Source organism: Schistocerca gregaria, chromosome 4, assembly GCF_023897955.1.
Source record: "Schistocerca gregaria isolate iqSchGreg1 chromosome 4, iqSchGreg1.2, whole genome shotgun sequence".
Lineage (NCBI taxonomy): Eukaryota > Metazoa > Arthropoda > Insecta > Orthoptera > Acrididae > Schistocerca > Schistocerca gregaria.
In genome coordinates this window covers 467,147,894-467,172,326 of record NC_064923.1, presented here as the reverse complement: position 1 = coordinate 467,172,326, position 24,433 = coordinate 467,147,894, and the positions used below count along the sequence as shown (strand labels likewise).

Sequence of the window (24,433 nt, the reverse complement as noted above, 5' to 3'; positions counted from 1 at the left end):
ACCCCATGTTGTAGTAATGAGGCACATGCAATTTTTTTGCACGTAAAATCCGGCCTGAGTCGTATAATTAGTCTTGTATTATTTCAGTTTCACAAGAAGCAGACTCAAAATTTTACTGCCTAATACATTTCTTTTCATATGAGTGACTTGCCCCGCTGCAGCAGGAAAAAGAAGGGAACCAAAGAAAAAATACTCCTATCGGAGCACAAAAAAGGCGAATATACTGATGTTTAAAAGACTTTGAATGAAAAGTGAGGTCTCAACTGCGCAAGGCTCTGAAGTATCAGTTGCAAAAAAATTGGCTCGCAAGTATATTCGTGCGTTTTTTGCTGAGAGAGGAGATGGTGGCAGTGAAAGGAGACGGAAAAAGTAGTAAATACTGGAAGACAGTAGATTGTGTTTATGGTATAGAAAGAGCAAAGGAGACGACGGCAATGTGAGAGAAAGCGAAGGAAACAGTGGCAGTGAAACATTACTGACAGTGACAGAACAGAGTTAGGAAAAGAGTGGAGGAGACAGGAATAGAGCAGGAGAAAGTGTAAGTGGGTGAGAGCCATTGACAATGAGAGACAGAGTCTATGACGGTGACAACGCTGAAAATAGAAATAGTGACAATGAGAAGAGGCAGCAGTAGCAGCAGGAATGAGATATTAGAAGTAAGAGAGAGAAAGAGGGAGATGTGACAGTGAGAGGAGATTGTGGTGTAGGACAGAACGAGGGAGAATGTGGCTGTGAGACATGAGACATTGACATGAAGAATTACTGACAATGGGTGAGTGAGTGAGTGAGTGAGAGTAAGCAAGTGGTGGGAGCGGATGAGTATGAGCTACTTAGTGATGGACTGGTGTTTGTGAGCTAGTTACAGAGAAGGGAGTTGTGGGAGTTGCGTGAAATTTATGTTAAAAAAGAGCGGGAATATGTTTTCATGCCAAAAAATTTTGGAAACATTTTTAAAGGCGCTGAGAAAGGTAGAATGAGGCGGCTGGTACCCCACTTTTCAGTTAGTCTTTTAAATAAACAAAAACTTATCCGCGTTTTTGTGCTCAGATAGGAGCATTTTGCCGCTCGTCAATACTACGCAATAAATATCGGAATTGTCTTCTTTGTGGTCGTCCCTACAGAAAATATTGATTCTTGCGCCTTAAATCGCTTCGGACGCTCAGCCGTAGATGATACACGGTCCTGATAATTCATCGCTGATGTTACAACTAAACATAAACAAGCATTCCTGCACATTCGATTTGTTCGTATTGTGGGTGAATTGCCAGCAGGTAGATCCTCTGTAATTCTCAGTGTATTTCGCACGATTGTATGGCACTGGAAGTTCCCTATTCGCAGGTCACATTGTTTTATTTTCATATTTTGGGCCAACAGGTTTCCTAGCTATAGCTCCATTTTCAGAAACTGCATTCAAGGTCTTGGAGCGTCACATATGCTTTAGCTCGTATCACCTACATTTGGCCACGAAATGTTCATCTTCTGTATCGGTGAAAAACTTCCTGATACACTTAATGTAACATGTTCATGGTATTTACCAATGCACATGTGTATATGTTGCTTGATTTGAAGTTTAACTGCAAATTTGGACATTATTCATCGATGTTGCGTGGGTCTGGTGGTAGTTTTAAACTGAAGCAGATGGGAAACCCAAAGATAGACAGTAATTGAAAACAGGCGAGTTTTAACTTCGAAACCTGTTGGTCGACTAAAACAGGGAAATAAAATATTGTTACTAAAGGTGGCGGGTTACAAACAAAATCCTGAACATAGTTAAATGAAAAGTACTACGCGTAAATAGGCAGAAAGACCGATTATTTGTGGTTGCACGATTGCAGAACAATAACTGTAAGCAGCCGCATACACAAAATATCTAGGACTATGCGTACGGAGCGATCTCAAGTAGAATGAAAACATTCCAGGCTGAGATTCATTGGAAGAAACCTTTTAAAGTGTAGTCCACCTACAAACGAGATAGCTGCTCGTTGGAGCAGTGCTTAAATAGAGCTCGTCAGTCTGGGATCAGTACTAGATAGCAGTGATCGAGGAAATAGAGAAGGGCAAAAGAAGATCAGAGCGTTTCGTTACAGGTTCAATTAGTAAGCGCGAAAGCGTCACGGAGATGCTCAGACGACTGTAGTGCCAGACACCGCGAGAGAGGCGCTCTGCATTACGATGTGTTTGCTGTTGAAATTCTGAGAGCGTACGTTCCTAGAGGACTCAACCAATATATTGTTTTCTCTTACGACTATCTTGAGAAAAGACCATGAACTTCGAATTTGGGGATTCTAGCTCACATGCAGGCTTACTAATAATTGTTCCTACAGAGGACCATTCGCGGCTGGAAGAGGAGAGGGGAGAAGTGACAATCGTGGCTTGCGGTGTGTAGATGTAGATGTAAAGTAAGCTAATCACGGACAAACCGTGACGAAATGTCTGTTAATTTATTTTCTACAACAGTATCATTAGTCGGCGGTCGCTCGGAGATTCTGAAATTAGTCTCTAAATGTTTAAAGAAGTATGGCAGTATGAGCTGATTATGTTCGTGCATGCACTTCACTGTTATTACTAATAGTGTTTTATTATTCTTAAATCACAACTGGCAAAACATTACTAATTACAAAATAAGACACAAGTGTGAACTGTGTTTTGCGGGGAAAAAAGTACGTACACTTATTAGGTTCGTTTCTGTCCCAGAGACAACATCTCACAGAGCCTATTTCTCATCGCCAAGCCCGTCAGACGGAGTGACCGTCGTGGTTGCTGCACGCTGTGAAGACGAAGACCTGTAACATCTAACAAAACGCGTCTCTTATCGTGATACGCGACCGCAGCGCTCCAGCGGTAGTTCCTGGCTGCATCTGGCGTGAAAATCACAATTCGTTTACGAAAATGAACGTACATAAATAGCTGCGTTAACTCTCTCAGCGATTGTCGAAGAAAATATCGAAGAAGATTCTGGATTCGTCGTTGGCTTGAACACTACATAAGGCTGTACAACGATCTGAATATAGGGTGACAATTATTGAACTTTATGAAAACAGGTAAATTAGTCAGGTCCCCAGTGTGCTCCTCCAGGACATTAAACACACTCCTGCTAAGATAAGATGGGGTCGAGTTCCTTCTTGCATGAACCGCGTATTGTCACTTTTTATAATGGGGATGAAGCATCTTACCAAACCCTTACTGTCGTTCGGTACTCACCGTGCCGTCGAGGAATATTGCACCGATTATTCCGTGACTCGAAATTGCACACCACACAGTCACCCGTTGAGGGTCAAGAGACATCTCGATTGCGAAATGCGGATTCTCAGTTCCCCAAATGCAGCAGTTTTGCTTACTGACGAACCCATCCAAATGAAAGTGGGCTTAGTCGCTAAATCAAACCGTGCATGCGCATACTAATTCCTATCATGCCGCGCGGTGTACCGTGCAGTTTGAATGTCCTGATGCAATCCATTCAAAAGTTACGATTGTATTTTGCATTGATCAATAACTTCAAAAATGGTTCAAATGGCTCTGAGCACTATGGGACTTAACTACTGAGGTCATCAGTCCCCTAGAACTTAGAACTACTTAAACCTAACTGACCTAAGGACATCACACACATCCATGCCCGAGGCAGGATTCGAACCTGCGACCGTAGCAGTCGCGCGGTTCCGGACTGAGCGCCTTAACCGCTAGACCACCGCGGCCGGCCAATAACTTCGCCGAGCACGTAGTAGTAGAAGTTATTCGTTAACTCTGTTGAATCTACACTCCACTTTGTTTTACATTGAATACACTTAAAGTGCATGTGCATATTATCGGTATCCTCGATGTCTTGTGCAACGCAGCTAGCTCTTTATTCGCACGAAGTAATGGCCGCTATCGACAGGGGATCTCAAGTTGATTCCGTATTTCTAGATTTCCGGAAAGCTTTTGACACCGTTCCTCATAAGCGACTTCTAATCAAGCTGCGGAGCCATGGGGTATCGTCTCAGTTGTGCGACTGGATTCGTGATTTCCTGTCAGGAAGGTCGCAGTTCGTAGTAATAGACGGCAAATCATCGAGTAAAACTGAAGTGATATCAGGTGTTCCCCAGGGAAGCGTCCTGGGACCTCCACTGTTCCTGATCTATATAAATGACCTGGGTGACAATCTGAGCAGTTCTCTTAGACTGTTCGCAGATGATGCTGTAATTTACCGTCTAGTAAGGTCATCCGAAGACCAGTATCAGTTGCAAAGCGATTTAGAAAAGATTGCTGTATGGTGTGTCAGGTGGCAGTTGACGCTAAATAACGAAAAGTGTGAGATGATCCACATGAGTTCCAAAAGAAATCCGTTGGAATTCGATTACTCGATAAATAGTACAATTCTCAAGGCTGTCAATTCAACTGAGTACCTGGGTGTTAAAATTACGAACAACTTCAGTTGGAAGGACCACATAGATAATATTGTCGGGAAGGCGAGCCAAAGGTTGCGTTTCATTGGCAGGACGCTTAGAAGATGCAACAAGTCCACTAAAGAGACAGCTTACACGACACTCGTTCGTCCTCTGTTAGAATATTGCTGCGCGGTGTGGGAACCTTACCAGGTGGGATTGACGGAGGACATCGAAAGGGTGCAAAAAAAGGGCAGCTCGTTTTGTACTATCACGTAATAGGGGAGAGGGTGTGGCAGATATGATAAACGAGTTGGGATGGAAGACATTACAGCAAAGACGTTTTTCGTCGCGGCGAGACCTTTTTACGAAATTTCAGTCACCAACTTTCTCTTCCGAATGCGAAAATATTTTGTTGAGCCCAACCTACGTAGGTAGGAATGATCATCAAAATAAAATAAGAGAAATCAGAGCTCGAACAGAAAGGTTTAGGTGTTCGTTTTTCCCGCTCGCTGTTCGGGAGTGGAATAGTAGAGAGATAGTATGATTGTGGTTCGATGAACCCTCTGCCAAGCGCTTAAATGTGAATTGCAGAGTAGTCATGTAGATGTAGATGTTGCATGACTACCAACACCCTGAATTAACGTTCTTCATCTCCTAAGTTTCAAGATAGAGATTCGTTTCGTAACTACATTTGAATCGGCGAAGGTATTTTTTCTAACTACTCACCATCACTGAAAAAAATATTTTCCGGAAATAAAAACACGAGGCAGTCCATAGAACCAGGAGATAGGTACATATATTTTACACGAAGTTTATAATAGCCAAAACTTCCAGTATGTAACTTAAGTTTACTTTCTGAGATAGACTAGCATTCACGTTAAGATTTCAGGTCACTGGAGAATCATTCCAGTTATTGGATTATGTAACAAGAATTGCAGCAAATACGTTATTTTTAATCAATAACATCGATTAGTGCAGATAATACTTCACTTAAATTAATAGGAACCTCCGAGAACCTTTTACGAAACAAAAGGTGAACAAATTGGAATTGGGGGGGGGGGGGGGGGGGGGATGGACGCGAACCTATCTACTGACGGTCTCTTCATAGGTCAACTACCGTATGGCTTCGACATGGCAGCCGGGCGTACGTATATGGTAGACTGTATGTACAAATTTTATATTTAACTGACAGACTGTACCAAAACGACGCTCTTTTTGCTGGGTCATTGTGCCGTAGCATTGAAACGCTGTACTTTTCATAGCACACGTTAACACTAAAAATGTCGAGCATGGAACCACAGATACGTAGCTTCCTGTCATTTTATTATAACAAATCGTATGTAAAGCAAAGCATTTTTGAGATATTCTCAATTTGCTGATGTCTTGAAACAGCACGTAAGCTACGACAAAAAAATCCATTGAAAACAGTATTTAACGCCACAATCCGGGGACTTCCAAGTCCTGCTTGTGACAAAAAACCGATATCGCATCTCGATGCCCACATTCATCTCCATAAGATGACACCCCAGGTTCTTGATGACACCCCAGATTATTTTCTTCACGCTTAGCAGTGTAGCGGAACGTGGAATTCTATGTTGTGACGTCACAAGCTCCTTGGCGACGTGAGGACAGCTTTCAAAGGAGACGGTGTAGGATTGCGGAAGTCGTCATGTGGCTGTCACGTCTCCTAGCACGTTTTTGTATCCATAGCGGCAGCCGCTTTTTTGTTTTTTCGGCGCTATAGCGTACGTGAGAAAATATTTGTGATGCTGGGCCGCTAATAACCGCTTTCATTGCCTGCGGATGCTTAGCTTGCTGGCGTGGAAGCGCAGTAAACCGACAGTGGGGAAAACACAGCGACCGCAAACCGCGTTCTCTCTCGCACGCGTCCGCATCCTCGGGCTTCCTTCCGTCGCGGCCTTTGGCGAAGGTACATTTAACTCTGATCCGAATCGCGCTTTGAGCTCTCGGATAAATATGCTCTATGTCGCCTTGATCATAACTACATCCGTTACCGAGTCTTGAATTGTTTGCATTTTTTTGCGGCGGTGTTGGACGTTTCTTGGTGGCAGTGACTGATACGGCGGCGTTTTGCCATTGTGTGACGAAAGCATAGGCTGAGCCGATAAACTCCCTCTTCAGTCACGCTAGAGATTTTGGCCAAAGAGTGAGTGTGTGCTTGAGATATGGGCGTGCTTTCTGGCTAGCAATGAAAACTTACTTTCTGTGTGTTTCAAATACTCACTGCCTTTATAGAACTAAAAAAAAGTTACATTTGGCAGTAATCGTGTCTGTCTGTTATTCCATATTCTGTGAATCTCTTCTAGAAAACAAAAGCTCGTTGTATAGATAACAAAAAATTATTGTCGAGTTATGACCGTAAAATTTGGAAGGTGGTTGTGGCAGTATGTGGATATTTCAGTATGTACAACGGTTATGAGCCTCTTTCCTAGTCTCAAAAGAAAACACCAGTAGTGAAAAACACTGCTTTTTGACTCCACAGCAACGAGCGATAACGGTGGCAAACTAGTAGCGCTCCGTCACAAGTAAGTCGCCGCGATACACTAACGACTTTGTGACCGAACACTGAGAGAGAGCAAGAAATTATTACATGTGAGATAATGGAATCGTAACGCTCTGGGGTAATTTTGTCAGGAGTCAACGATGTGCTAAGATAACTAGCTTGCTTTATGTTCCTTCATGGCTATACTTTACAGCTCACGAAAGAATGAAAATACACAAGGCAGGGTATTTGATGACTCTACTGTCGCAGTATTTTCTGAAACAAAAGAAACAAGGTTATTTTCTTGGGACCCCGTTATTTTTTCTGTAAAACCCTTGTGTTAGTACATTTCTGTAGTTCTGAGCGAACATTACGGATGACATTGTCTCACTCTTAAAGCCAGTTGTAAAGTTTCCATACAAATGCACGGGGAAGCTCGTAATCCACGGGTGGCAGTTTTTTAACTTACTGTACATGTTTTAGTTAACTTGTCGAGAGAGGCGGGGAATAAAAAATCTTTGTATTTTGCTTTCCCAGTACTGCTTGTGGCGAATATGATTTCGTGTATTCTGCATACGTTGGGGAAGGGTATAAGTGTTTATGCTTGCTCGTATGAGATTCTGTTGCGTTGCTTACAGTACGCGCCGATCCATCCATTTAAAATAGGTTTGGACGCATCAGAAGTGATAACAGCCGTTGTTGTTTGTTTAATTTGATAAGCACCACTTCAGCGACATGTGGTGCCATAGCTTTTTAATTCAATCCACTTTACAGCCTAATGCGTCTCATTCCAAAATTCCCTGTCACTTGGTCTGCTATTATAACATCAAATCCTCCTGTCTTTAATATTACACTTGTACTATTAGACCTCGCAAGACACAAACTACTTTTATACGCCTTCAAATGAAAAAAAGAAATGTGTGAAATCTTATGGGACTTAACTGCTAAGGTCATCAGTCGCTAAGCTTACACACTACTTAACCTAAAGTATCCTAAGGACAAACACTCACATTCATGCCCGAGGGAGGACTCGAACCTCCGCCGGGACCAGCCGCACAGTCCATGACTGCATCCCCTGAGACCGCTCGGCTAATCCCGCGCGGCTATACGCCTTCAAGGGAGGGAAGTGTCATTCGTCTGGTTACCCAGACGCTGGAAATCCAGAGAAACAAGCAAGCTGCGATGCTGCAAAAAAGTGTGTGTTTGGAACAAAAGTAATGTGCTACATCGCGCTGCCCCTTCACCACTACCTCGTCGTTGTTGAGTATAATGGTGAGTCAGTGGAAGGAATCAGTGGGTGGAGGACAAAATAAGTTACAGCAAGTTAAGTTCTGCTTTGGCGAACAGCCGTATGATGTGCACTAGATAGAATGGTTGGGAAACCGTTGTCATTTAATTATTCGCCAAAACCTGCCTGACACTGTTTGCTGTGTGCGCAGTGGCGTTGCCGTAGTGCGGAAGCCCATCTGCTTGTCACAGTGAGCGTCGTTTCTTTGTCACTGCCTCACGTAATTGTATTAGCACTTCAGGGTAGTAATATTGGTTAAATGTGAAACTCTGGCGAACGAATTAGTGGTGGAAGATCCCGTTGATGTCGCGATGTGTGTGTGTGTGTGTGTGTGTGTGTGTGTGTGTGTGTGTGAGTGAGTGAGTGAGTGAGTGAGAGAGAGAGAGAGAGAGAGAGAGAGAGAGAGAGAGAGAGAGAGAGGTAGGTAGGTAGGTAGGTAGGAGGGAGTAACTATTGATTTGGCGTGCGGCAACTAACGGCTATTCATCCACCTAAATGAAGGAATCTTCAAGTGACTGTATTGTTGTTTGGTTTCTGGGTCTTATCAGTAACACCACGATTTGAAGTCTGTGATGGCTTTTGCGTCATCATGCGGACCAGATTTTGACTGTTCTTTCAATTCCCGACACGCGCGCAAGTGATTGACCCTCTGGTCGTATGAAAGCACACACGGAACAAATTTGCCGTGTCATCTTCAGTCCAGATTTCAGGATATTCCAGTAACTTCTACAGATTCATCGATTGTTCTACAGTGCTCACATACGATCGCAAGAAGTATTTTTTTCAGTGTTTCCGTGCCTTCTGGAATTCGTCGGACGTCGCGGTCGTGATTCGTCACCAGTTGACATTTGACCACTTTTAAAACCAGAAAACCACGCGTAAACCTCATAAGCCGTCCGAAGCATTGCGACAGTTTGTGCTCCTGATTTCCGCAACAGGAAACGCAGCCTGTTGTTAGCATCTTGGTATTTAGGTGTCTAATGTCTGCCAGCCGAACACTTGAAATCAGATTAGATTAGTACTTGTTCCATATATCATGAATACGACACTTCGTAATGATGTGGAACGTGTCAGGTTAATAAAAGGTGTCTATACAAGATATTAAATTACACAAAGTTTTACATGACACTCAATATTTTTAATTTTTTTTTGTGTGTGTGTGGGGGGGGGGGGGTTGGGAAATTACCCATTTACTATATCCAAAAATTCATCTAATGAGTAGGCCTTACAAAGACAGTCACAGTGACCTCAGTAATGTTACTACAGCAATGCTGCTAGGGCAATTAATACAAAATGTCTAGTGGAGGCGCCAGTTCTACCAATTGCCGAAGAATTATTCTTGTCACTTTTTCGACTATTCCCCGCCCCCGACCCCTAACCACGGCTTGTAACTTCAGACATTAGTCGAATCCCTGCCATGTGGAATCGCTGCTGTATTGCTCTCCGAAGGTGGACCAGCACTCTGTTCGGCAGTTACAGTCTGATTAAAGTTTGAGAGCTGCGGCACGCTGTGCGACGCTAGATGCTTGCTCGGGGGGCAGCGTGTGACGACGTGTTGTCCTGCGTGTTACAGCAGCCGGCGACGGCGGTGGGCGACGGCGACCTGAACGGCAGCGTGGGCAGCGGCGGCGGCCCGGGCCGGCCGCGCTTCGTCGCCGTCACCACGCTGGAGGACGTGCAGGCCGTGCGCTGCGCAGAGTTCCACCCGCAGGGGCGCCTTTACGCCGTCGGCTCCAACTCCAAGACGCTCCGCATCTGCTCCTACCCCAAGCTCTCGGACCTCAGGTGCGTTCGCCTACTTCTGATACCTCCCCTCACACGGAAAGCAGACACGTTTCGCACCTTATCATAATCGTGGAAATTACATCTTTCAAACTATTATTATTGTTGTTGTTTTTGTTGTTGTTGTCTTCCTCCTCCTCCTCCCTTCTTGTCCATCAGCCATTTGACATCTACTGCTAGGTGGAAACCTTCTGTTGACTTCACTTTTCAGTACAGTGTCTAACCAGAGTCGTCCATACAGGGTGAAAAGTATTTAAGCCGACGAACTCTGGTTGTAGGGGGACATCAAAACAAATATTTATCCCTAACGTCATTTTTTCCTATGAGGAGTATTTAAACCGATAGAGGAAGATTTCTCTGGCGGCAAATTAATTAAACCAAGAAACCCTTTTCCATTTTTTTATGACCAGGAGACAACACATTAACACAACCCAATTTCAATTACAGCAGATTTTAAAAAAATGCCTCCATTGACCCGTAAACAAAGGTTACACCGTCGGATCATGTTCTGTCTGACACGGGCAGAAACCCCAGGAGTATCCTGAATTGTTCCCACTGCTGCTGCTATCCGGGCAACCAGATCCTCTTCTGATGCAACAGGAGTTGCGTAAACAAGGTTGCGCATCTCTCCCCACACAAAAAAAGTCCAGAGGGGACATATCTGCGGATCGAGCAGGCCAGGGTACAGGATCACCTCTGCCAATCCACGTTTCTGGGAACCGTCGGTCCAGGAATCGACACACACGACGACTGAAGTGTGCCGGTGCCCCATTATGTTGGAACCGCATGCGTTGTCTTGGAGGGAGCGGGACGTCTTCCAGCAGTGCTCGCGATGCACTGGGTGCATAATCAACTGGTTCCAGGCTGTGGACACGCTGTAAATGAAATGGACGTATCTATTGCTCTCGAAGGACTGTTCTTACATTCGTCTGATTCGTCCCCATGTTAAGTGCAATTGCACGAGTGCTGATTGAAGGATCCCGCTCCACATGTTGCAAGACAGCTTCCTCAAATTGCAGCGTTCTTATCGCGCGACGGCGTTCCTGTCCAGGTAATTTGCTAAATGACCCGGTCTCACGCAGACATTGGTACACGGCAGCAAAGTCGTATGGTGCGGGATACGGCGATTAGGATATTGTTGTTGTTGTACCCGCTGTGCTGCTCGTCCGATGTGGTGCGCTACATAGCACGCACTAACCTTATCAGTGTATTCACTCCAGGTGTATCGCTCCATTAGTAAACGGAGACAATGCACTACTACACTGGTGGACAGTAGTTGCCTACAACTGAAGAGCATAATACGCTCTCTAACAATTGAAGAGCATAATACGGCCTCTAACAACTGAAGAGCTTAATACGGCCTCCACCGGTTTAAATAATCCTCATAGGAAAAAATAACACTAGGGAAAAATATTTGTTTTGATGTCCCCTGCAACCTCCCCGAGTTTGTCGGTTGAAATACTTTTCGCCCTGTATAGCTTCACATATTCTAGCCATTCACATAGTTTCCGTTACATCGCCGTCTGTATGTCTGTCTTTCCTTATCTCTTTAGCAAATAACTTCCTTGGCGACATGACCTGCACAGCTTCTTTCAGTTTTCATATCTGTATCTACACTACTGGCCATTAAAATTGCTACACTACGAAGATGACGTACTACAGACGCGAAAATTAACCGACAGGAAGAAGATGCTGTGATATGCAAATGATTAGCTTTTCAGAGCATTCACACAAGGTTGGCGCCGGTGGCGACACCTTCAACGTGCTGACATGAGGAAAGTTCCCAACCGATTTCTCATGCACAAACAGCAGTTGACCGGCGTTGCCTGGTGAAACGTAGTTGTGATGCCTCATGTAAGGAGGAGAAACGCGTACTATCAAGTTTCCGACTTTGATAAAGGTCGTATTGTAGCCTATCGCGATTGCGGTTTATCGTATCGCGACATTGCTGCTCGTGTTCGTCGAGATCCAACGACTGTTAGCAGAATATGGAATCGGTATGTTCAGGAGGGTAATACTGAACGCCGTGCTGGATCCCAACGACCTCGTATCCCTAGCAGTCGAGATGACAGGCATCTTATCCGCATGGCTTTCTCTTCTTCAGAAACGCTTTCCTTGCCATTGCCAGTCTACATTTTATATCCTCTCTACTTCGACCATCAGCAGTTATTTTGCTCCCCAAATAGCAAAACTCCTTTACTACTTCAAGTGTCTCATTTCCTAATCTAATTCCCTCAACATCACCCGACTTAAATCGACTACATTCCATTATCCTCGTTTTGCTTTTGTTGATGTTCATCTTATATCCTCCTTTCAAGACACTGCCCATTCCGTTCAACTGCTCTTCCAAGCCCTTTGCTGTCTCTGACAGAATTACAATGTCATCGGCGAACCTCAAAGTTTTTATTTCTTCTCCGTGGACTTTAATACCTAGTCCGAATTTTTCTTTTGTTTCCTTTACTGCTCGCTCAATATACAGATTGAATAACATCGGGGAGAGGCTACAACCCTGTCTTACTCCTTTCCCAACCACTGCTTCCCTTTCATGTCGCTCGACTATTATAACTGCCATCTGCTTTCTGTACAAATTGTAAATAGCCTTTCGCTCCCTGTATTTTGCCCCTGCCACCTTTAGAATTTGAAAGAGAGTATTCCAGTCAACATTGTCAAAAGCTTTCTCTAAGTCTACAAATGCTAGAAATGTAGATTTGCCTTTCCTTAATGTATTTTCTAAGATAAGCCGTAGGGTCAGTATTGCCTCACGTGTTCCAACATTTCTACGGAATCCAGACTGATCTTCCCGAGGTCGGCTTCCACTAGTTTTTCCATTCGTCTGTAAAGAATTCGCGTTAGTATTTTGCAGCTGTGACTTATTAAACTGATAGTTCGGTAATTTTCACATCTGTCAACACCTGCTTTCTTTGGGATTGGAATTATTATATTCTTCTTGAAGTCTGAGGGTATTTCGCCTGTCTCATATATCGTGCTCGCCAGATGGTAGAGTTTTGTCAGGACTGGCTGTCCCAAGGCCGTCAGTAGTTCCAATGGAATGTTGTCTACTCCCGGGGCCTTGTTTCGACTCAGGTTAGAACTTACAAGTAACAAATATAGCACCCCGCCTCTGAATTGCTTCGACGTCGTCTTATAATCCGACCTGATGAGGACCCCAAAAAGCCGAGCAACACTCAAGAATGGGTCCACTGGTGTCCTATATGATGCCTCCTTTATGGAGGAACCAGACTTTCCTAAAATTCGACTTTGCTATTACAATCTTTACACCCTCGTTCCATTTCATATCGCTTTGCAACGTTACGTCTAAATACTGACATGTCCAGCAGCAGACTGCTAATGATGTATTCCAACATTACGGTATTGTTTTTACCACTCATCTGCATTAACTTACATTTTACCGTATGTAGAGCAAGCTGCCATTCGTCACACCAACTAGAAAGTCCAAGTGATCCTGCAGTCACTGAACGACGACAGCTCTTCTACACCATGACATCGTAAGCAAACAGTTGCATACCGCCCACCCTCGCCCTGACCGTCAGGTCATGTATGTAGACAGAGATGAAGAGCTGTGCCGTCACACTTCCGTGGAGCACTCCTGACGATACCCTTGTTTCTGACGAACGTTCGCCGTCGAGGATAGTGCTACTGCGTTCTAGTACTTACGAAGTCTTCAAGCCAATTACACATGTTGTTGTTGTTGTCTTCAGTCCTGAGACTGGTTTGATGCAGCTCTCCATGCTACTCTTATCCTGTGCAAGCTGCTTCATCTCCCAGTACCTACTGCAACAGGTTCAAAAATGGTTCAAATGGCTCTGAGCACTATGGGACTTAACATCTGTGGTCATCAGTCCCCTAGAACTTAGAACTACTTAAACCTAATTAACCTAACGACATCACACACATCTATGCCCGAGGCAGGATTCGAACCTGCGACCGTAGCAGCCGCGCGGTTCCGGACTGTAGCGCCTAGAACTGCTAGACCACCGCGGCCGGCACACATCTAGGAACTTACTCTGTATGCTCAGCCTTCTTGACAGTCTATAGTGCGGCATCGTGCCAAAGGCTTTACGGAAATCAAGGAATATGGAATGTGCCTGTTGAACGTCATCTATGGTTCGCAGGATCTCATGCGAGAAAAGGGCAAGCTGAGTTTCGCACAGACCGATGCTAAACCCGTGCTGGTTTATAGACAGAAGCTTTCCCGTCTCAAACCAGTATATTATGTTACAACTGAGAACATGTTCAAGAATCCTGCACCAAACCGATTTTGTGCATATAGGTGTCTAATTTCGCGGGTCCTTTCTTTTATCGTTCTTACATAAATAATAAAAGATATTTACCGTACCGGTAAATTGTATAGTAGTACGGCACGTCGGAGACCCACAATCAGTACTGGCTACAATGTAATGCAGTGTTTGCATAAAATCTGTAAAATAGCTGGCGTTATAATAAACTAGCAGCCCCACCCAAGAGAGATTCAGAACTTGATTCGCATTCCTGGGGAGCATGATTGACTCTTGTCCGACCATCCAGATTTACTTTTTCTGTAGTTTCCATATTTCGATTTAGACAAAAATCGGGATGTTTCCTTCGCAGGAAACACAACATATTTCCTTCTCCACCTGTGTCGCCGGCCGGGGTGGCCGAACGGTTTTAGGCGCTACAGTCTGGAACCGCGCGCCCGCTACGGTCGCAGGTTCGAATCCTGCCTCGGGAATGGATGTGTGTGATGTCCTTAGGTTAGTTAGGTTTAAGTAGTTCTAAGTTCTGGGGGACTGATGACCTCAGAAGTTAGGTCCCATAGTGCTCAGAGCCATTCTCCACCTGTGTCGTATTCGTTCATGTGCTCTGCCTGTAATGAACTTGCTCTCGATGGGATGTTAGAACTTCATCTTCTGTCCTTCCTTGCTAGCTATTACAAGAGGAGTAATTTAGAATATATATAAATATAATCATAATTGCTACTTTTATTTTTACTTGGAAATAGTCAGTCAAAATTTTTTTTGTTTTGTCCAAAAACTGTTTAGCTCTAGCACATTAGTATTATGAAATTATTGTGAAAACGTTGGCAAATAATGTCTAGTGGCTACCCACTACTAAAATAATTACATCAGAATCTACTAACACGTCTTTCAGAATAAAATAACTGTGCTAGTCCTTTCTCGCCGCGCTATTTGAGACTCCCTGTCACGGACTGCGCGGCCCCTCCCGTCGGAGGTTCGAGTCCTCCCTGGGGCATGGGTGTGTGTGTTGTTCTTAGCGTAAGATAGTTTAAGTAATGTGTAAGACTAGGGACTGATGATCTCAGCAGTTTGATCCCTTAGGAATTCACACACATTTGAACATTTTTAGTCCTTTCTCGTAAGCTTTTTGGGGAAGTCGACACGTGAATGACCTGGACACTCTGACTTTTTTATTTATTTATTTATTTTTGTTCAAAATGAGAACAACTATCGTGTAGCATTTATTATTGTGAAATAGGTCGTCTCTCTCTGTCTCTCAACCCGAATTAAGTAAGACACAATAAACCTCAGCACTGGCAACCTACGGAAAACGGATTGTTGTGAAGGACAATGCATGCAGTACCCAAAAACCAGATCAATGTGTAATTTACATTGTTCATCATTTTTATGACTTTTTCGATTTATGTAATATGCACATGGGCTTTTCTGTTCCGATGCTCCTTTGATGCGGAACAAGTTGATAAAATAAGCATTAGCCACGGGTGAAGATTTTAGAGTAAAAGCCTGAAAAGCCTAAGAAGTTGTTTTTGCAGACATCCACACGCCTCTTCCTCGTATCAGTAGTCATCTACTATCTAGTACACAATGCTAATAGTCCCAAAACTACCCATAGAAGTAGTCGGTTATATATTAACCCAGTTAAGCCAGCTAGTCTCGTAACATCACTGGTCACGTTTGAAACATTGAAATAACCATAAGCCTGCGTGTGGTCGAATGTAGAAGTCACGAAATATTTCCCGTGACATTTCACGTGTTTCTACATACATTACTGGCCGTTAAAATTGCTACACCAAGAAGAAATGCAGATGATAAACGGGTATTCATTGGACAAATATATTATACAACTGACATGTGTTTACATTTTGACGCAATTTGGGTGCACATTTCCTGAGAAATCAGTACCCAGAGCAACCACCTGTGGCCGTGATAACGTCCTTGATACGCCTGGGCATTGAGTCAAACAGAGCTTGGATGGTGTGTACAGGTACAGCTGCCCATGCAGCTTCAACACGATACCACAGTTCATCAAGAATAGTGACTGGCGTACTGTGACGAGCCAGTTGCTCGGCCACCATTGACCAGACGTTTTCAATTGGTGAGATATCTGGAGAATGTGCTGGCCAGGACAGCAGTCGAACATTTTCTGTATCCAGAAAGGCCTTTACGGGACCTGCAACATGCTGAAATGTAGGGTTTCGCAGGGATCGAATGAAGGGTAGAACCGCGGGTCGTAACACATCTGAAATGTAACGTCCACTGTTCAAAGTGCAATGCGGACAAGAGGTGACCAAGACGTTAACCAATGGCACCCACATACCATCAAGCCGGGTGATACGACAGTATGGCGATGACGAATACACGCTTCCATTGTGCGTTCGCCACGATGTCGCCAAACGCGGATGCGAACATCATGATGCTATAAACAGAACTTGGATTCATCCGAAAAAATGACGTTTTGCTATTCGTGCCCCCAAGTTCGTCGTTGAGTACACCATCGCAGGCGTTCCTGTCTTGATACAGCGTCAAGGGTAACCGCAGACATGGTCTCCGAGCTGATAATCCATGCTGCTGCAAACGTCGACGAATTATTCGTGAAGATGGTTGTTGTGTTGCAAACGTCCCCATCTGTTGACTCAGGAATCGAGACGTGGCTGCACCAACCGTTACAGCCATGCGCATAAGATGCCTGTCATCTCGACTGCTAGTGATACGAGGCCGTTGGGATCCAGCACGGTGTTCCGTATTACCCTCCTGAACCCACCGATTCCATATTGTGCTAACAGTCATTGGATCTCGACCAACGCGAGCAGCAATGTCGCGATAAGATAAATCGCAGTCGCGATAGGCTACAATCCGACCTTTATCGAAGTCGGAAACGTGATGGTACGCATTTCTTCTCCTTACATGAGGCATCACAACAAGGTTTACCAGGCAACGACGGTCAACTGCTTTTTGTGCATGAGAAATCGATTGGAAACTTTCCTCATGTCAGCAAGTTTTAGGTGTCGCCAACGGCGCCATCCTTTTGTGAATTCTGTGAAAATCTAATCACTTGCATATCACAGCATCTTCTTCCTGTCGGTTAAATTTCGCGTCTGTAGCATGTCAACTTCGTGGTGTAGAAATTTTAATGGCCAGTAGTGTAGATTCTCCCAACTTCGAAACACAACTTCTAATGATCTACCTATCCCTTCATAATAATATCCAATGTCGCATATTAGTAATGATGAGTACGTATCTGTGAAGAGAAGATAAAAATGAACGCGCACACGGCTGTAAGGCACTTAGCAGCAGTTTATCGAGGATCGGGCGAAGTATTACGTTGAGTCTGTAGTAGTTAACGTGTTTCATGCATATCTGAGGAACTCCTGAACAGAAGCTTGTAATTTGTTTCGCGTGCCACCTCGAGTAACGCAGTCGGTGGTGCCTCCACAGCTTTGATGCCTATCTGTTGACTCCGCTTGTATAACAGGTGGAGTCGCCCTCACAGTCGTCCGTCGTCTTGACTTAGTTCACTTTCTCGCGTTGCTACTAATGAGCGGGACTGCTTTCTCCAACCAGTTTCTTGTGGCCATAAAAAAAATTCTTGACACGACCGATATCACGTTCTGGGGAGCAATGTCTGCCAGGACCATGCTCGTTTCATCTTCTTATTCTACGTCTCCATTCGAAACGTCAGAGATTTTCTGGAATTTCTTAGGTTTCACGGTTCAGCCGAACGCGCTTCTAAGCATTTTTCTACTCGTCCATCAAAGACGTATCACGTCAGAACCTACCCTTTTCTTTGACTCTTTGCATACTGTTGTGGCAGCTGACGACTTCGTTCTTTCTCAGATGATTTTACGCATTCTGTTAAATCACTGTTGATCCACAATCCCAACCACAATGGTGTATGTTGAAACGTACGAGTGATGATCACAAAGTTTCGATTATCACCTCGAACAAATCGTGCTGCGACCATGAAAACTGGTGGTGATTTCAGTCCTCCTCGACATACTCATTCTTCAGGGTGACACTTTTTTCCCCAACATTTGAAGAATTCGTAGCGACGTTGGTTGTAGAAGTCTGCGTTTCGGCTATTAAGGAAAAGTTCAACCTCGAAAATCACTTCGTAAATCACCTCATTGTCAAATACCTACCCTCAATTGTCTCTTCACATGAGGAAAGAGAACGAAGTTCCTCGGTGCTCTGTCAGAAGAATTCGGAGGCTGGGGTGAAGTTTGGTAGCCCAAAGAAGCAACAAGTGTGACTGCTTCCTGTGAAACCACACCATTGGATAGCTTCCAGCGATACTTGCTCTTGACAGCGTCCCATAACCTCGTCAGGAAATTTCGATAGTATGCTCCTGTGTCAGTTTGTTTCTGACGAGTATAATCTGTTAACACAAAACGCGTGAGTGCGTGGGGGGGGGGGGGGGGGGGACAAAAAAATCGCTCATCTTGTCCGTTCACGGTTGAGTCTTCACAATCTCAGGCAGTGGTGAAGCTATACAGTCCCAGTGATTAGTTTGCACATTTGTCTCGGGGTCATTGCAATATACTCAAATATGGTGATTAGGTGGCTTAAGAAATCATGTGTATTGGCCTGACTCATGCTGCCATATTTTCTGTGCTGCCTCAGATGGGCTGGCATTTGAATGATGTGAGCAGTCACGGAACCCACCGGTGGCAACTAGTGTTATGTTCAAAATATCTTGCAATATGTCACGTATATTAAGTCACAACATAACTGTAGAATTCGAGCTTCGTTCTTTAGTCGTGATCGGTGTGCATCAGCAAACTTTGCGTATACTGTCTTTTGATTACGACTATCATCAGCATCAGAGATCTACAGTATAACCCAAGATAAGCTAAGCTTTGTTCGTATTACAGGGACGTTCATGTTCAAATGTTTTTCTTATTTCTAGTAATGAATATGAACTTAAATCAATTCAGTTATTATACAACTCAGTGAGTAGAAAATAAATGACACCTAACTCCATGTTTCATGTCACATGGTGAATTCTTTTTCCTAACTGTTCAGGAAGTTGGATCTGTACATGACCCCAATGGCTCAGGAATATTTTTGTCAGCCATTGCTAAATGGTTTGGTCTGTGAAAATGTGTCCAGTACCAATTAACAGCTACAATGAAACTATCTGAAAGTTGTGGCTGGCAGCAACTGAAAGAATGACATCATAGTCATGAAGACTACCAACTAGCAATAGCCCAATATGTATAGAGCAGAACTATGAAGCAAAGTGACACTGTATTGGGAAAGAAGGTAGCACCAATTGTTTATATTACATCTTGTGGTTTCAAAAACTGGAATTCCAGAACAGTATTTTGTAAAAAGACATTTTCTATTTTGTAGAAACATGATTTCACCGTAAGATTTTTATGCATTCAAGCACCTAAAATTTTATAAATTAAGCGTTGCCTAGGCCACCACTTGTCTTGCGAATCCCAGTCCTTCAGAGTATTGTACGGCATTTCGTTCTTTGCCATTCAGACTTTTCTTTCACAACACAGGAAACACCTGTATCATCTAACCCCAGTGTCATATTGATGATAAGCAATTAAAACCCCATTACTCCATTGTCTGTCAAAATCTTAGGATTCGAGTAACTCCATTATCAAAGAGTGAGATGAAAGTGCATGGATTTCTCTAATCTGTCAATAAATAGGCTTCTACTGTATAGTTACACATGTAGCATTACTATCTGTACTGGTATCACTTTATATATTTTTTAAGAAACCTTTTTTGCTTCTCTTGTACAATTTCACAAAATGCAGTTACGAGGTTTTCATTTCCTACCATCGATATGATGATGCGATGTTGCCATACACTTTTACCAGCTCAGCATGTATTGCAGCACAGTGTTCTACCTGTTTACATATCTCTGTATTTGAATATGCATGTGTATACCAGTTTCTTTGGTGCTTCAGTTTACAATGATATTTCACATGCAAAGCTTTAAACATATCAGTGGACTTCTACACCAGTTTGATGTCAAAAAAAGAGACATGAGAGTTGCTGTATAATCACCAATGGTTGACTTTTTTCACTTACTGAAAGCACTGCCAAGTCGCATAATACACTAGAGAAAATGTGGGAATGATCAGTCTTTTTGTTCCACAAGAGAATATGCCATATTAGTTGCTGTTCCAGTCACTATGAGATAAAATTGTATGCAAAGGGGAAAGATTGCTCCTTTCATCAGTGGTACCTAAATGAAATGGCAAAGACGGAGAACCATCTGTTAAATGTGCTTGATGCTGGCACAGGATGATCCCTAATAAAATTGTGAAATAAAAGAATTTATGTGCTCTTGAACCTCTCCAGGACTCCAGTTGTATTCTTGTGTTGTAGTTTATAGTCCCTGATAGTTAAAGAAAAATGTAGTTTTTCCAGTATGATTATCTATAAATTGCTCAATATATCACTAAACTGACACACTGGGATAACTTTGGTTTTCTTGTAATGTTGCTGTAATTATTCTGTTGTTTGTAGAGGACACCAAATATGCATAGTACAATAAATAGAGGCAGGAGTATGTGATGCTGAGAAATGAAATCACCTGTTCAAATGTGATAATGAGGGGAAAAAGGGCAAAGGTGTTGTAAAGTAAGTGGGTACAAATTGAGGTGGTGTTGGAATGAGTGCAATGTCTTTTCTTGGACTGGTAAATCCATTTTGTAGTTTTAGATCTGTTTCTTTGAATGTAGGCAGTATTAAGTGCTGTTCTCCATCAATTTCTTTATCAATTGGGTACACCTGTCTGAAGGGAAAAATTATAACAGTAGCATAGCAAATTCTTAAATAGAAATGAGAGAAGGAGAGAACGTATACAGACCAATGTGAGGTGTAAAGTAAGGAGAGTCAGGAGTGATAAGCAATGTGTTCATGTTGTGTGCTGCCAGAACTTACTGAATGATTTGGTACAGTGGTCAGCTCACTAACCTTGTATTTGGGAGGACGACAGTTCAAATCCACATCTGCCCATCCAGATTTAGGTTTTACACGATTTCCTTAAATCATTCGAGGCAAATACTGGGATGGTTCCTTTGAGAAGGGCATAGCCAGTTTCCTTCCTCACACTTCTGTAATCCAAGCTTGTGCTCCATCTCTGACAACTTCGCTATTGATGGGATCTTAAACTCTAACCCCTTGGTTTGAACATCTCTTCACTAAAGAAAAGCTAATTTTAAGTGACTGTATACTTTCAGAAATATTACTTGTATTTGCTAGTCCAATAACATAGTTTAAAATAAATAATTTTCTTACTGATGTAGGTCATTTTCTGTGTTATAGGGAAGATCATGCTACATATCAGCCAACAGTATTGTTTAAGCGTACAAAGCACCACAAAGGTTCAATATATTGTTTGGCATGGACTCCAGTTGGTGATTTAATGGCTACAGGAAGCAATGACAAAACTCTGAAGTTAATGCGATTCAATGCAGATACTTCCAATTTAGAGGGTGAGTTATGTAATTAATACTCAGAATGAATTACAGTGTTCACTAGTGGAATGTAAGGATAATTTATTTGTGTAGAGTTTGATGTTGCAAGGAAAATCTGATGTCATTTGATGATAAAGCTCCATAAGTAATCTGTACTAAAGGTTTCATTAAACCTTTGACTCAATAGGTATTGTCAACATAATCCAGAAAATCTATTTCTTGTTTATCAGAGAGAAATAACCATTTTTGTTATATAATTATGTTTGCTGATTTTGTGCTTAACTCCTGCTTTGTGTTTTTTCTGTATAAATGCAAGATGTACACCTTGAACTAAACTAGTTGGAATAGGTAAGTTGTAAAATAAAATTTTCTATCCTACAGGTCAAGAAATAGAGCTTACAATGCATGATGGAACTGTCCGGGACTTGTGCTTCCTTGAGGATACAACAAACAAGTCCAGCCTTCTTATTAGTGGTGGTGCTGGTGACTGCAAAATATATGTGACCGACTGTGCTACAGGAACATCATTCCTGGCACTGAGTGGTCATTCAGGTATGTCACTGATCTAATTGTAAATTAATAATTGATCGTTATTATTAAGTGTAACACTTCTGTTTCATAAATACCATGGAAAGCTTAGCAGTGGTTCTATTATGACTTCTGAAAAATCTGTTATACAATAATTGAAGTTGTTTAATTTCAAAGTAAGCTCACATATCTCCAGACAACAGTCACTAACGTTTTGTTGGGTGAACATGGAATCAACGTAACTGTCAGTAGCACATTTTAGAGTCGCAACTCCTACAATAAAGCTATTTAAAGTAAGGGGTGACTATAATACTAAGTTACAGTGTGCCAAACTCATCAGATCTGAGGACCTTCATGTCATTATGTGATGTGTGCACATTTGTAACAAGTATTCTGCTTTCTCTGGGTCAGTGAATTGTTTCAGCTGACTGGTTTAAAGTTTGTACCTACATTAATGAATATTGTGGCCTATGTAGAGTATCTGTAACTTTTATGACCAATTAAATTGGAGCTAGTTGTGTTGGAGAGTGAGTAGGTGTATTTGATCTGGATTGTACATCCTTACTAGACTGACTGGTCCACAATGTCATATCAATCAGGTAGACGGTGAGATGCAATAGTGTGGAATGTTGGCATGTCAGTATAGTGATATGCCAGCACTTCAGCTCCCAGCGTGCCAACCAGTTCTAGTTTCTGTGGATGATCATCTCCAGAGAGCAAACCCAAAAAGTAACCCTAAGGATGAATTTTTTTATGATAATGTAAAGTATGTATGAAACACCAAATTTTTAAAAAAAGAGTGCCAGGGCCTTAATTGAAAATGTGAAAAGTGACATGAGTAGTGTAGGTGAGGGAAATAATAAAACACAAATAGTTGATGCTCTGAGCATACATACAACAAAATCTGTAATCCATGGATATGGGACATGCGATTTACATTTGAAGAAGCAGGTGAAAAAAATAAATTAACTTACCAGACGTAACAAGGGACAATCCAGTTTCACTCTGTTATCTAGTAGGCACCATTTGTTGTTCATGACACATTAAGTCCTTCTAATTGTCATCCCAGTGCAGTCACAATTTGCACATTACATGAAATAAAAGTTTAGTTTAAAGTGCTGACTTCTAACACTCCATTACCAAAATACAAATGAAGAGCACAGGTCCCACTTTCATAAGCTGTGTTCAAGTTCAGATGATTAGGTAGTACATTCAAATTCCTGTAGTCCCTTACCCTCTTACTTCATCCCATAAAATTTCATGAAAGTTGTCATCCAGAGATTTACCTAGTTTCCTTTATAGTTGTCTGTTTTGTTAACGGACCAAGAACAATACAGCTGCTAAGTCTGTTTCTTTGTGAATTTCTGTCATTTGTTTCCTCTGATTTGAATTGGTCAGATGTTTTAATAGCATAGCTTGAGAAAAAATAGTTTTGAATATGAAATTTTTGTACATTAATATGCAGGTGACATAGAAGTATCAGGAAAAGTAGTAGTAGTAGTAGTAGTAGTAGTAGTAGTAGTAGTTGTTGTTGTTGTTGTTGTTGTTGTTGTTGTTGTTGTTGTTGTCTTCAGTTCAGAGACAGGTTTGATGCAGCTCTCCATGCTACTCTATCCTGTCCAAGCTACTTCATCTCCCAGTACCTAGTGCGACCTACATCCTCCTGAATCTGTTTAGTGTACTCGTCTCTTGGTCTCTCTCTACGATTTTTACCCTCCACGCTGCACTCCAGTACTATATTGGTGATTCCTTGATGCCTCAGAATATGCCCTACCACCACCCTATCCCTTCTTCTAGTCGAGTTGTGCCACAAATTTCTCTTCTCTCCAATTTGTGTACTTATGGTACAGAAAAAAATTCAGTTAATAAAGATGATCATTTACTTATTCACTAGCTTAAATTTTGATGCGAGTTTCCAAGCTCGTGCATCATAGCTTGGCTTGCTGGCTTATTGGTTGTTAGCGATTTGAAAGACATATAAGAGTGTGTTCTAAGCATTTAAGTTCACACCATAATGAAAACATAATTCACTAATGATCACAAACACACACAAGAAAAGATCCTATCATAGCACAACTTTCTAGTCGCTCATAGTTAACTACTATGAATCAATAAATCAGAGTTCAAAACAACAACACTATTATTTACTGTGTACTTACTTTAACCATATCCCCCCTTCCTCAAATCTCTCTCTCTCTCTCTCTCTCTCTCTCTCTCTCTCTCTCTCTCTCTCTCTCTCTCTCTCTCTCTCACTCACTCACACACAC

At 42.5% G+C, this 24,433-nt stretch overlaps 1 protein-coding gene across 2 annotated transcripts in view; it reads left to right on the top strand.

Annotated features, from left to right (window-relative positions):
* Positions 1 to 24,433, top strand: part of LOC126268205 (WD repeat-containing protein 47) — a 635,268-nt gene that overhangs the window by 600,123 nt on the left and 10,712 nt on the right. For both annotated transcript variants that reach the window (XM_049973832.1, XM_049973831.1), the window contains 3 exons: positions 9,729 to 9,940; positions 21,487 to 21,656; positions 22,020 to 22,190. In XM_049973832.1, the coding sequence (XP_049829789.1) occupies positions 9,729 to 9,940; positions 21,487 to 21,656; positions 22,020 to 22,190 (553 nt within the window). The remainder of the gene's footprint in view (positions 1 to 9,728; positions 9,941 to 21,486; positions 21,657 to 22,019; positions 22,191 to 24,433) is intronic.